The sequence below is a fragment of the Orbicella faveolata genome, unplaced genomic scaffold (genome assembly GCF_042242905.1).
Source record: "Orbicella faveolata isolate gen_17 unplaced genomic scaffold, um_ofav_v1 contig_1, whole genome shotgun sequence".
Classification (NCBI taxonomy): domain Eukaryota; kingdom Metazoa; phylum Cnidaria; class Anthozoa; order Scleractinia; family Merulinidae; genus Orbicella; species Orbicella faveolata.
Genome location: NW_028301536.1, coordinates 33,650,001 through 33,662,718, shown reverse-complemented (window position 1 = coordinate 33,662,718; position 12,718 = coordinate 33,650,001). Strand labels below are relative to the sequence as shown.

The window sequence follows — 12,718 nt, the reverse complement described above, 5'->3', positions numbered from 1 at the left end:
GACCAACACAGTTGGAAAAAAAATCTTTCCTGTTGAAAAGAGATGGCTATTAGAGAGGAGTGGTTGCTCACAAGCTACTTTCATCGTTGAACAAGTTATTCAGTGCGACAATCATAACTTGCTATAAAACCATAACACCTGCCCAGTGAATGAGTAAAAATGTATTTTAATTTTTATTTGTAAATGATAACAATACTAGCCTGTGAACACAGATGGGTTTCTGGCTTTTGTTTCACGCCGCCAAAAATACAAAAGCCAGAAGTCTGTCTGTGTTCTCAGGCTATACCAATACAGGCTCTACATTAATTTTTGGGTCAAATGTACATGAAACTGTTCTGTATCCAAATATCCATACTGCTACTGACAATATGTACATACATCTGTACATACACCTTTATCATGTACAATGCAAAAACGGGTCTACAGTAAGGAGCTTCCACAGTAAGGAGCTCATGAGTTGATATTCCGACTTATGATCAGTGAGTTCTTTGGGAGCTTAACAAATTGTAATTATTTTCTTTTTCTATTCTGATGGAAGATTGGAAGCAGCAAGTGTACAGAATTTTAGAATTTTTACAGCATTTTGATATTTATCTAAGTCCACTCCAAAGTTAACACATTTGAGCAAAACAGAATTTTATTAACTACACAATTCATGACTAAATAAACCTTGTAGCAAGAGCCAGCACTTTTGACAACTTGTCTTGTCGCTTTCTTAAAATCGTTGGTATTGGTGCCTTTACTCGAGTTCCTAGTGGAGCGAGGTTCTCATCCACAAGCACAATACAGTTGTTGTCATATCTCGGTATTGTATGATGTTTTGTTTTTCTTGTACCAATGACAACTGCTTTATTCGTCTTGCCCGCAATGGCAACTTTGATCACATCACCCTGCTCAGCAGTCTTTCTACCTTTGTAAAATCCTATTAAGTATGGTTTTCGATTCTTTTTCACGCTCTTTCCAAGGATAGAGTTGTCAACAACTTTAAAGGTGGTGAGCAAAGTGATATTCCTTTTCTGAATGCAATCAGAGAAGAGTGGAGTTATTGAGGGGTGTTCAAAACAGAGCTTCTTCCCTAGGAATTAAAAACAAACAACAATATTAATTTTATATAACAGAGATGAACAGAAGTTGAAACATTGTCACCTTTCTACCATAATCTTAAATATAAGTAACTGAAATTTTCAGCTGGTGAAAAATCTTTAACCAGTGTCAATTTCTAACAATTGAAAACAAACTATATTTAAAGCAAGTTACAATTGAAGGGGTGAGTGCAAAACCATGCTAAGTGACGATTTGGGTGAAAAAAAAAATTTTCGCGAAAGGGCTTGAATTTTTGCATGTGGTCTTCAATGTAATAGAAAAACGCGGCCCTGTATTTTTGTCGCTGGTTTTTGCTTCGTTTTCGAGTTATAACGTATGCAAAAATACTTGGCTTTTCCTAGCCATGTCTTTAGGAGTTTATTTGTTGAACAGCAAACAGGCAGACTGTTTATAGTGTATGAAGTCAAAATCAAATCTCACAGCATATATAGAGCGGAAATCTGGGAACAGATTGTTTACATCGGCTAGTGTGACGTGAGCACAACACGTGAATCGATCGAGCGGCAAACGAAATACCATCGAACTAAAAAGAGATGTGCCGCATTAGAGCTCTGTCAACTAATATCTTAAGCATTGTGTTAAAGTACCTTGTGTGCCTGCCTGGTGGTTGAGAGGCATCATAAAGCCTCGATAAACCTGTAAGTCATCAGCACGTTTTAAAGAATCAAAATGTGTTCTGAAACTTCGAAGGTAGCTGATATACCGTAATCGTGTTATCGGCGTTCGAAGTCAGATCGAGCCAGGCAGCAAAGTCCAAGAGCAGTTCTTGCCCAAGAAAAATACCCTCTCGTGAGTTGTGGCCCATTTGCCAAGCGTTGCTAGTGTCAAAGTTTGGAAAGCGAGAACTGGTTTTTGAGTGATAAAATTTGTCTTGTATCGACCGCCATGTTTTCCCGCGCACGAGGTGTAAAGACCCTTCCCGGCATGCATTGCGATCACGTTCTGCTCGCGTTTCTCGAACTGGTAACTAGATTGTTTCTGCTTTTTTCATTTAAAGATAATAATGGCCAACAAGTAGCGATCAATTGTAACATAGATCTGTGATCCAGGTTGCTTTGATTTTATTTCATATCGGCATGATTTGTAGTGTTTTGAGCTTCTGGGATCAGCGGACATGCAGATGTATGGAGACCCGTACGTTGCGCAGAAGGGTTAATTTGTTAAACTGTTAGGCGGTGCGTGACATAAAGCTACTATCGCGTTGGTCGAAAAATATGTATTTATCTAGTGATTTTTAGCCATTTAAGACGTTGCTGTATTTGGAAAAGTGCTTATTTGATGTTTATTTGTTCAGTACAGATAGTCATTGTCCCAGATAACCAAAGTAAGTTCCAGATGTTAACACTATTTTCCGGCCGCCATATTTTACCTATTTAAACCTGAAATCAACATTTTTGAGCTTATACGTTGCGTGAAATTAACATTTTGCTGTTTTCTCAGTGAAATCAACATCCTTGCCGTCACGCGTTACGTGAAATCAACATTTTTACCTATTTAGACCTGAAATCGACATTTTTGAGCTTATATGCTGCGTTAAATCAACATTTTTCTGTTTTCTAAGTGAAATCAACATCCTTGCCGTCAAGCGCTAACGTGAAATCAGCATTTTGACCTATTTAGACCTGAAATCAACATTTTTGAGCTTATACGCTGCGTGAAATTAACATTTTGCTGTTTTCTAAGTGAAATCAACATCCTTGCCGTCACGCGTTAACGTGAAATCAACATTTTGACCTATTTAGACCTGAAATCAACATTTTTGAGCTTATACGCTGCGTTAAATCAACATTTTGCTGTTTTCTAAGCGAAATCAACATCCTTGCCGTCAAGCGCTAACGTGAAATCAGCATTTTGACCTATTTAGACCTGAAATCAACATTTTTGAGCTTATACGCTGCGTGAAATTAACATTTTTCTGTTTTCTAAGTGAAATCAACATCCTTGCCGTCACGCGTTAACGTGAAATCAGCATTTTGACCTATTTAGACCTGAAATCAACATTTTTGAGCTTATACGCTGCGTTAAATCAACATTTTGCTGTTTTCTAAGTGAAATCAACATCCTTGCCGTCAAGCGCTAACGTGAAATCAGCATTTTGACCTATTTAGACCTGAAATCAACATTTTTGAGCTTATACGCTGCGTGAAATTAACATTTTGCTGTTTTCTAAGTGAAATCAACATCCTTGCCGTCACGCGTTAACGTGAAATCAACATTTTGACCTATTTAGACCTGAAATCAACATTTTTGAGCTTATACGCTGCGTTAAATCAACATTTTGCTGTTTTCTAAGCGAAATCAACATCCTTGCCGTCAAGCGCTAACGTGAAATCAGCATTTTGACCTATTTAGACCTGAAATCAACATTTTTGAGCTTATACGCTGCGTGAAATTAACATTTTTCTGTTTTCTAAGTGAAATCAACATCCTTGCCGTCACGCGTTAACGTGAAATCAGCATTTTGACCTATTTAGACCTGAAATCAACATTTTTGAGCTTATACGCTGCGTTAAATCAACATTTTGCTGTTTTCTAAGCGAAATCAACATCCTTGCCGTCAAGCGCTAACGTGAAATCAGCATTTTGACCTATTTAGACCTGAAATCAACATTTTTGAGCTTATACGCTGCGTGAAATTAACATTTTGCTGTTTTCTAAGTGAAATCAACATCCTTGCCGTCACGCGTTAACGTGAAATCAACATTTTGACCTATTTAGACCTGAAATCAACATTTTTGAGCTTATACGTTGCGTGAAATCAACATTTTGCTGTTTTCTAAGTGAAATCAACAACCTTCCCGTCACGGGTTAACATGAAATCAACATTTAAACCTTTTTTGACCTGAAATCGACATTTTTGAGCTTTTACGTTGCGTGAAATTGACATTTTGCTGCTCTCTAAGAGAAATCAACATCCTTGCCGTCGCGCGTTAACATGAGTCAACGTTTTAACCACTTTTGACCTGAAATCAATAAATTTGAGCTTATATAAGTTGCGTGAAATTGACATTTTGCTGGTTTCTAAGTAAAATCAAAGTCCTTGCGGTCGCGGCGGGCCGATCCTTTGTTATAATAAACCGAGGCGAGACTTCGACTTATAACAAAGGCTTGGCTTGGCTATTATAACAAAGGGTCGGCTCTGTTTATCATAACAAAGGCCCGGCTTCGTTTATTTGAAGACCTCGGCGGGAAAAGGGCGCTAGGTATTTTAATCAAAAGTGAACTTTGTCGAAAACGCTCCAAATTTCCCATACAGTTTTGTTTAGGTATGTTTAACAATGTCCCGTAGTTTTTCCGCTAAGCTTCGCTTCGTTTTCGAGATATTGCGTATGCAGAAAAACCACTCGGTTTTCCTAGCGGCGTCTTTATAAACGAAGCAAAAACCAGCGACAAAAATACAGGACCACGTTTTTCTATTACATTGAAGACCGCATGCAAAAATTCAAGCCCTTTCGCGAAAATTTTTTTTTTCACCCAAATCGTCACTTAGCAGGGTTTTGCACTCACCCCTTCAATTAACTTGAACTAGAACAATTGCATTGTATTTTATTTCCATTTTCCGGGTTGCTTTCATGACTGTTAAATTGAAATTGTCTGCCAAACTCAAAAGGAAAAAAATTATAAACAATAAGTTTTGAATAAATTGTTTTCTTTTGTGCAGTGTATTGAAAAAGCAATTCACCAAAACCAATTTGGTTCCAGGGGCAGGGGGTGGGGGGCAAATTCCCATATAAAAAGGAAAGGGGTGCTTGTCGGGAATTTTGAAAAGAACCCCTAAGAGGTACCAAGATCCTATTTTTTGGGTGTGGCTTGAAATTTTTTCACCCGTAAGAGGTACCAATTCTAAAACAACACATTTATCTCCTGTCATATTTTTTGTGCTCGATACCCAAAAAGGTACTGCAAAAACTCCTGCTGTGGACCTTTTGAGGCTGAACACTCTATGAGGTACCAAAACTGCTTTTTAGACCCCTTAAAAGGTAGGATGAGCAACCCATCCTTTTCATATGGCAGTTCATCCCCACCCCCCACCCCCTCAAATGGTTCCTCTAAACTACAACATTCATCAATATTTCTGCTTAATTTTTAATTTAAACACTGGAGAGTAATATTATAAACATGTGTAATGTAGAAAGGACCCTGTGTGTACTCTGATTGGTCAAAAACCTGTTTTATCAGAGTATAAAACAGAAAAAAAGTGTGTTTTATTGTTTTTCGATCTGTGTGCTTTGTTGTTTCCACTTGCACCGTGGAAAATCTGTATCATAAAGCAAATGAACAAGCCTAAGCTGTGTATTACTTAGCTCTTATTAACTGAGCAGGAGGTCTGTATGGGAGAATCTTGACCGTGGTTGTGAGCACAGACCGAACGCAGTGAGGTCTGTACACACGACTGAGGTCAAGACTCTCTCATACAGACTGACTCAGCTCAGTTAATAAGATGTTTATTATATGGCAAAGAAGAAAACTTTAATTTGTTTAATGTAACTGGTTTGCTGACATTTTGCTTGCGAACGGCGATGAGCTTAACTGAAACCTGCCGAAATTTGCTCGTCCTTGATCTTTACTTATTTTTTGTCATCAGGCTTTTGGAACTTCCATAAATGATTGAGAAGAAACTAAAAGAAAATGGTGAACATTTTTATATTTCAGTTTGCTACTTTTTCAACACAAAATGAAACCGGTCTAGATGGGAAAATCTAGACCGCGGTCAATATTGATTTCAGCCAATCAAATTCGTGAATTCGGTAGTTCCCAGTCCTTGTGAGACACAGCCATATAACAAACTGTGATAAAACACTCCGGACATTTGAGAGCACTCAAGAAATGTAGAAAACACTCGCCTGCGGATCGTGTTTTCTGCATTTCCCTCGTGTTCCTCAAATGCCAGTCGTGTTTTATCACAGTGTAATACACGGCTTAGGCTTCTTTATTTGTTAAATAAATCATACATGAAATAACTTTCTGACTTACCAGGCATGTGAGCAATCCACATGCTCCTCTTCTGGGTAAATGATGAAGTGGAACCAGGCAAAAACTAACAAAACACAAAATAAGCCCCGTCAGTTTGGATTTAAGCAACATTTTCAACATCACGAGAAACACACTGGGATGTGTGGTAACCTGATGGGTAGGGCATGGATCAAAAGGAGGCTTCGTACGTTCTCACATCACGTTCATGATCACGTACGGATGAGGGTTGCATGTCTGACAAATTATTTGTAACGCGGTGTGATTTGAGAATCGCATGGGCCGAATTTTAAGTCATATATCTTTTTACAACGCATTCTCAAGAGAATAAAAATTTCCTTACCAAAGACGCCCTGTTCGAACGAAAGGTTCGCGAGGCTAACTTGTAAATCGACGCCATTTTGCCCGCTATCTTGGATGAATGCTAGAAGACTGGAGCGAGTGACGGAAGGCTTTCTGTTAGTAATTACCTCTTGTATGGTACATATACCGTCCCATGCATGAACGAACTAGTTGAAAGTTCGCGAAATGTTTCCCCACACTCATCCTCTTTCTATTTAATATAAGGAACAAAGATAATACATGTAACAGAAATCAATTATTTAAGATGACTATATGTTTCCGGTGTTATCCGTCAACCATATTATAAAATTGTTATTGTGGAAAGGTGACGTAGACCTAAGTTTTTTTTTTTTTCAAAAAAGAACATCAAACGGCCTTTTTTAAAGACACTGGATGATTTATGATTTGAATTATCTCTTTCTCTAATAAACTTTAAAAGATTCGAGAAAGAGGAACACGTACAGAAGTTCCACGCACAGAGGATCCGGTTTTAGAGACGGAATGCGTTTCATACATGACAGAGTTAGTGGTCTCCTGTACACTTTGGTTACAGAGAGATTTAAGCCTTTTGCAAGCGACTTCGCGAGCTCGTGCCATTTTATTGTGCGATGAAAAGATTATAGTAGGTATTTCGGGCTTGAATAAGAAACGGCTGCCAAATGGACAACGGAGACAGTGGAAACTGCTTTCAAATCAACCGCCTTCCTCAAGTAGTTTTCCTGAGCATTCTGTCGTATTTGCACGTGAAAGATTTAGGAAGGGCGTCGTGCGTTTCAAAGCATTGGTATAACTCTACCCTTGATCCTTGTCTTTGGAGAAGACTCAAGCTCCAGAAAAGACAAAAGGTGGACAATCAGGTTCTTGTTCGGATCACAAACTATGGTTCATCAACTGCCACGGTGTTGGATATTTCGGAATGTCGTAGTATCACTGAAGAAGGGCTCCTCAAGGCTCTACAGCAGTGTCGGTATTTAATTGAGTTATGTGTTATGAGGTGTCCGGCAGTGACAGACAAATGTCTGGCTGAAATGGCACAAAGTTGCCAGAATATCAAGTTACTGGACATTAGTTTGTGCTCTGGTGTCACAGACAGTGGAGTTAAAGAGGTCAGTTTTGTCCTTCATTTAAGAAATAGAGAACATTATTTTCTGTGCTCCTGTCGAGTTATAGAAACACGACGGGACATTTGGGAGAACTAGAAATGCTGTAGAAACACAAGCCGCAGGCAAGTGTTTCTACAGAATTTTGAATTTCTCCCAAACTTTAACAGGTGTTTCCATAGCTCGATAGAAACGTGGAGAAAATAGACACCACTGTGCAGCTCGTGCTAGTTCTGTGTTTCTGTCTGTAGAATCTCTGAAGTAGACAGGACTAACCACAACAACAACAAACGACATATTTAAAAAGTGAGCAAACAGAATTTATACTAGAAATGAATTATCTGATGCCGAATGTATAATAGGAAAATGATTTATCCATCCTACATATGTAGATGATTTATCCATCTGAGATGGATAAATGTTCTAGGTATCAGTCTTGTGTTAAAATAGATTACATGACCAAATTTGTCTTCACATCGAATTTATACCTAGACAATTCACCCATCTCAGACAGATGAATTGGGTGTCTGGAAAACCTGAACAGCAAATAGCAAATAGTCACGAATAGCGAACAGGGAATAGTCCCAAATAGTGGGAACAGCAAATAGTTCCGAATAGCGAATAGCGAACAGTACGAATAGTGCAAATAGTGGCGAACAGTCACGAAAAGTGGCGAATAGTGACGAATAGTCATCAATAGTCACCGCTTTTGATCTGATATCCTACGTTAATTAATTATCCAAATAAGCAACAGAATTTCAGTAAATTTATTGCCTTTTATTCTCTGGACTCAGGCTAAGGCTGTCCATTGCCGACATTAAGAAAACAGAAAACACAAGGATAACCTAATAATAAAAAAACCTAATATTTACACTTTTGCAGTGGTTCAAACAGAAGAAATTACATTTAGAACACCTTTTGTCCTGATAAGCGTCTGCTTTTTAGTGGGAAAATCCCATCCTACGTTGCTGCAAGGTTGACTGTGAGATACTGCGTATCCTATTTGCTACGATTTGCCACTAATCGAGACTGTTCACTACTATTTGCACTATTCGTACTGTTCGCTATTCACTATTCGGAACTATTCGCTGTTCGCTATTTGCGACTATTCGCTATTCGGGTTTTCCAGACACCCAGATGAATTACCCATTTTAGATGGCAAATTTGTCTCAGATGTGGCTAAATGTTTCCAACCTGTTGTGTGCAGCAAATATATTGCAATATGATGCATTGAAAAGTTACATGTGTTTAGCTGGGCTGCAGGACTAAATGGGAGCAGTCTACCCTTCTTTACTACCCAGGTTATTAATATTCTGTTGTCACCAGACCAAAAAAATAATAATTTCTGTTAGTTATTTTTATTTCTGTTCTTTTTTTCAGCTTTGTGAAGGTTGTACGAAGTTAGAGAGATTAACAATGGACCAGTGCCGATCTCTTACCTGTGCTAGCCTTTTACCAGTGGCTCAGAATTGTCCAAGCCTTCAAAGCATCTCTATAGAGTACAATACTAAATTTCAAGACGCGGGAGTCTGTGAACTTATACAGCGATGCCCGTTACTTGAGAAACTGCATCTAAACTCATGTGGGATAACTTGTCAGACAGTATTGCATATTTCTCATTATTGTAGAAAGCTTACTGTTTTGGATCTGCGTTGCTGTTCGAAACTCACAGATGATGTAGTTAAGAAACTGGTGTCTGGTTGCACCTATCTTAAGGTCTTGAACGTAAGCCTGTGCTTTGAAGTGACAGATGCATCCTTAGAGCACATAATGTCTAAGTGTGTTTCTCTTCGTGGATTATACATGGTGCATTGCAAAATAACGGATAAGGGTAAGAGCATTGTTTTGTTTCACAGTCATGTATTTTGATCCAATCAGGGTTGTCATTAAGGCTTGTAACCATTAACACCTGTAATGGCCAAATATGCTTGACTGAATGATGGGTCCTTGATGTTATGGGTAAACTTGCCTGTTGTTGATTCCAACTCTAGTATTAAGGGTTCTTTTAAAGCTTGATCATGAGAGCCTTTCTTGGGTGAGAAATTTGGGATTTTGTCATGGAAATTCATAGACTTTGTGGGACCTTTCTGGGTTTGACTATTTAGCTTTATTTGCACCTTCCTGACACTAATATTTAAGCAATAGTGCACTTTTTCTGTGTTTACATAACCTCCTCCAAACACGAAGAGGGTTAGGAGGATTTGAGACAGTTATGCAAACGCATTACTGTTTAGATGAAGCTATGTAAACATGGAAAAAGTGCTCTGACTATTGCTTTTATAAAATAATTCTAAAAAATATGTGCGAATCTAAAATGTCACAACCGTGTTTATGTACTCTCATCTAAACGCACCTATGAACTACTGAGAGCACTCATAGTGGCTCAGTTATTTTATATACCCAAGTAGCACCCCTCTTTCTTGAAAGGACAACATGAAGGCAAAGCCTGGTCAGATCATAACTCGTACTTGTCGCGACTGTCATTAAGGGCGGTAACCTATAACACCTGTTACAGCTGAGTCTGCTTGATACATGTAGATCCCTGATGTAACAAGTGAAATTGCCATTATTTTGTTGATAGAATTCACCCAAAAAGTAGCAAGTTTGCTATGGGTGTGGAGAACAAGGCTACAGGTGACTCAAAACTTAATGACAGCCCTGCATGCTAACCACTTTGCCATCATCATTGTTAAAAAAAACTGTTTAATGCCTTTGCCCTATCACAGCAATTATTGTGCATAAAAAGTATGGAATTTGTGTGATCAATCTTCAGGACTGGAGGCATTCTTGCATCATGATTGTAAGTTCCTGGAGAGACTGGACATTAGTTGGTGTCAAGAGGTGACAGATGAAGGAGTTAAAACTGTCCTCAAGGGATGTCCTCAACTCCGACATTTAGGTCAGTAACCATTACTAACAATACAAATTCTCAACTCAACTGTACTAAGGCAGTTCTAAATCACGAATTTAATTACTGGGGAGCAACAACACCCGTATACTACATACCACAAGACTAGGGTCCTCTTCATTATTTTAGAGTGCAATGCACAAATCATTAGAACACTATATCTTACAACATACAATCATGTATCTGTAAGATAATTTGTAATGGCTAATGCGGGAGGCCCAGTGGCCCAGTGGCTCAGTGCAGGATCAAAATGTCTCATTTTGAGGCTTGGGTGGAGCCTTTGTTGTGTTCTTGGGCAAGGCACTTCATAAACTCTAACAGTGCTTCTCTCCATCCAGGTGTATAAATGGGTACTGGTGAATTAAATTCGGAGGGCAACCCTCAAATGAACCAACATTCCTTACACAGTGGGGTGGGGGGGGGGGGGGGGGGGAGAAATCCTGTTAGTCATCTCATAGACAGCATATATATGTCCCACTGCCCCTGATGGTCCACTATGCTCCAGTGCAGAATGAATCTTACTCAACCGCAAAGTTAGTTTACATGAAATAATTTTTCATTTACATGTATGTGTTGTGTTATTTCAGGGCTTGTGAGGTGTGACCAAGTCAGTGACGACACAGTAGTTCAACTAAACCAGCAGTATCCTGAAGTGTTCCTCAGCACTGTCTTGACAGAAATGAATCGGGTTTTTAACAAAGCTGGTAATCTGCTAGCACTCTCTCCACCTGGAATCCAAGCTGATGTTGATCTTAAGTGAAGGTTTATCAAGGTCAGAGCCCATTCGTATAAGATTTACAACCAGATTTGAAGAGCATGCACAGCTGGCCTAAATGTAGGCTACACTAGTTTGCTCTATGGCTTACACTCAAACATGATAAGCAAAGCAATCAGAGTACAAGATCAGTACCATTATGACTGTTCTCTTCTTATACATGTACACTTCACTTCTTCTCTCCAGAGTCCACACGTGACATGGAACTTTGGGGAAAAAATGTTAAGTCTCTTGACCAGTTTTCCATACCTGGGGAAAATATTGGTGTGACTGTAATGCCTGGAGAAAGTATGAGATTTAGTACAACTTGTAACAAGTCTAGCATAATCTAGTCTTTTTTGGCGTGTTATTTCACACAGTCCTGATTAAAAAAAAAGCATGGACAAATAATGTACAGTATATACAAACTCTGTTGACAAAAGGGTGATGGTTGTCCTCTAAGAATAGCGTGAGGAGTCTATTGTCAAATAGACCCCAATTTTAATTTAAATGTTCATAGCACTTACTTCTGTGTAGTAGTACTTTAACGTTAATGATGAGCTTCTCAGCCTAAGACTAAAATGTTACTTACTTGAGCAATATCTTTTATTGTACAAACATACTGTAAAGTTCCATATGCAATAGCCTCCTACGCAGACGCTGTTAATCAGACTTCTCCCCCAGAAATGATAAAGATTGTGTGACGAACCCAAAGAGCATCTGTGTAGGAGGCAAGTATGTAACGGCCCTTGCTGCTTTCGCCTCTTTTGAGGGTCGCAATATTCGGGCAAGGGTTTTAATTCCAGGTAGCTTAAACGTATACCGCATGTGAGTCAATCCATTGTGATAAAATAGACGTATTCTCAATGATACACCTAGAAAGAAATATATCCATATGTATGTTAGACCAAAACAAAGTAATACATTGCCTTCGTATTAAGTGTCATTTCTGTTATTTCCATTCTTTTGTTTCTTATAATGAGTCAAATTTTGTGTGAGGTTGCTTAACTTTCGGGTGGACGCTACATTTGGAGTGTACTAAGTTTGTGAATTTCTAGCAGCTATGAGATTTTATCACTAATGTTGGTGGATGGGGGGGGGGGGGCACACTACCTTTGGAAGTTTACGGTATTATGTCATTTTTTAGATTCTGTGAAACGTTGAGGTATAACCTCAAGATTCTCAAATACTTGCCTTTGACGTCACTTCAGGGTGAATTTTTAGCCAATAAGTAGTTGGTGTTTTTGAGCTGCGCCATTATGTGTGTTTTCAGTCTTTCACCTGGTGTAGTTTTGTAATGGCGAGCTTGTGTTGTAAATACTGAGTGTAAAGAAGCTTATACATGTATATAAATTACATTTTAATAAAAAATTAAGTATAAATTGCAATGCAGACTGACTATAAATAGTTATTTAGTGCAAGGTTTTTTGAAGATGAAGGAACTGTCAGAGGTTATTTAATTTCTTCTAATATACTGATGCAAATGATGCAATCTGATTGGCTAAGCTATCATACACAATCAAACATTAGTGGAGTCCT

At 38.6% G+C, this 12,718-nt stretch overlaps 2 protein-coding genes across 2 annotated transcripts; one reads left to right on the top strand and one right to left on the bottom strand.

Moving 5' to 3' along the window:
- Positions 1–619: 619 nt before the first annotated feature.
- Positions 620–6,527, bottom strand: LOC110054177 (large ribosomal subunit protein uL14m-like). The gene is made up of 3 exons (XM_020760512.2): positions 6,419–6,527; positions 6,079–6,142; positions 620–1,075 (listed from the first exon to the last, which is right to left on the bottom strand). Exons 1-3 carry the CDS (start codon positions 6,473–6,475, stop codon positions 660–662), a joined length of 537 nt encoding a protein of 178 aa, XP_020616171.2. The 5' UTR covers positions 6,476–6,527; the 3' UTR covers positions 620–659.
- Positions 6,528–6,835: 308 nt separating this feature from the next.
- LOC110054226 (F-box/LRR-repeat protein 17-like) lies at positions 6,836–12,567 on the top strand. Its single transcript, XM_020760582.2, has 5 exons — positions 6,836–7,523; positions 8,898–9,348; positions 10,291–10,416; positions 11,013–11,197; positions 11,387–12,567. Exons 1-4 carry the CDS (start codon positions 7,077–7,079, stop codon positions 11,183–11,185), a joined length of 1,197 nt encoding a protein of 398 aa, XP_020616241.2. The 5' UTR covers positions 6,836–7,076; the 3' UTR covers positions 11,186–11,197; positions 11,387–12,567.
- The last annotated feature ends 151 nt before the right edge of the window (positions 12,568–12,718 follow it).

Coding starts and splice junctions, on each gene's coding strand:
- LOC110054177 (XM_020760512.2), bottom strand. CDS start 6,475: ATGGCGTCGATTTACAAGTTAGCCTCGCGAACCTTTCGTTCGAACAGG. Junction 6,143..6,418: donor GTTCGAACAGGGCGTCTTTG/GTAAGGAAATTT, acceptor GTGTTTTGTTAG/TTTTTGCCTGGTTCCACTTC. Junction 1,076..6,078: donor GTGGATTGCTCACATGCCTG/GTAAGTCAGAAA, acceptor TTTAATTCCTAG/GGAAGAAGCTCTGTTTTGAA.
- LOC110054226 (XM_020760582.2), top strand. CDS start 7,077: ATGGACAACGGAGACAGTGGAAACTGCTTTCAAATCAACCGCCTTCCT. Junction 7,524..8,897: donor CAGACAGTGGAGTTAAAGAG/GTCAGTTTTGTC, acceptor TCTTTTTTTCAG/CTTTGTGAAGGTTGTACGAA. Junction 9,349..10,290: donor TTGCAAAATAACGGATAAGG/GTAAGAGCATTG, acceptor ATCAATCTTCAG/GACTGGAGGCATTCTTGCAT.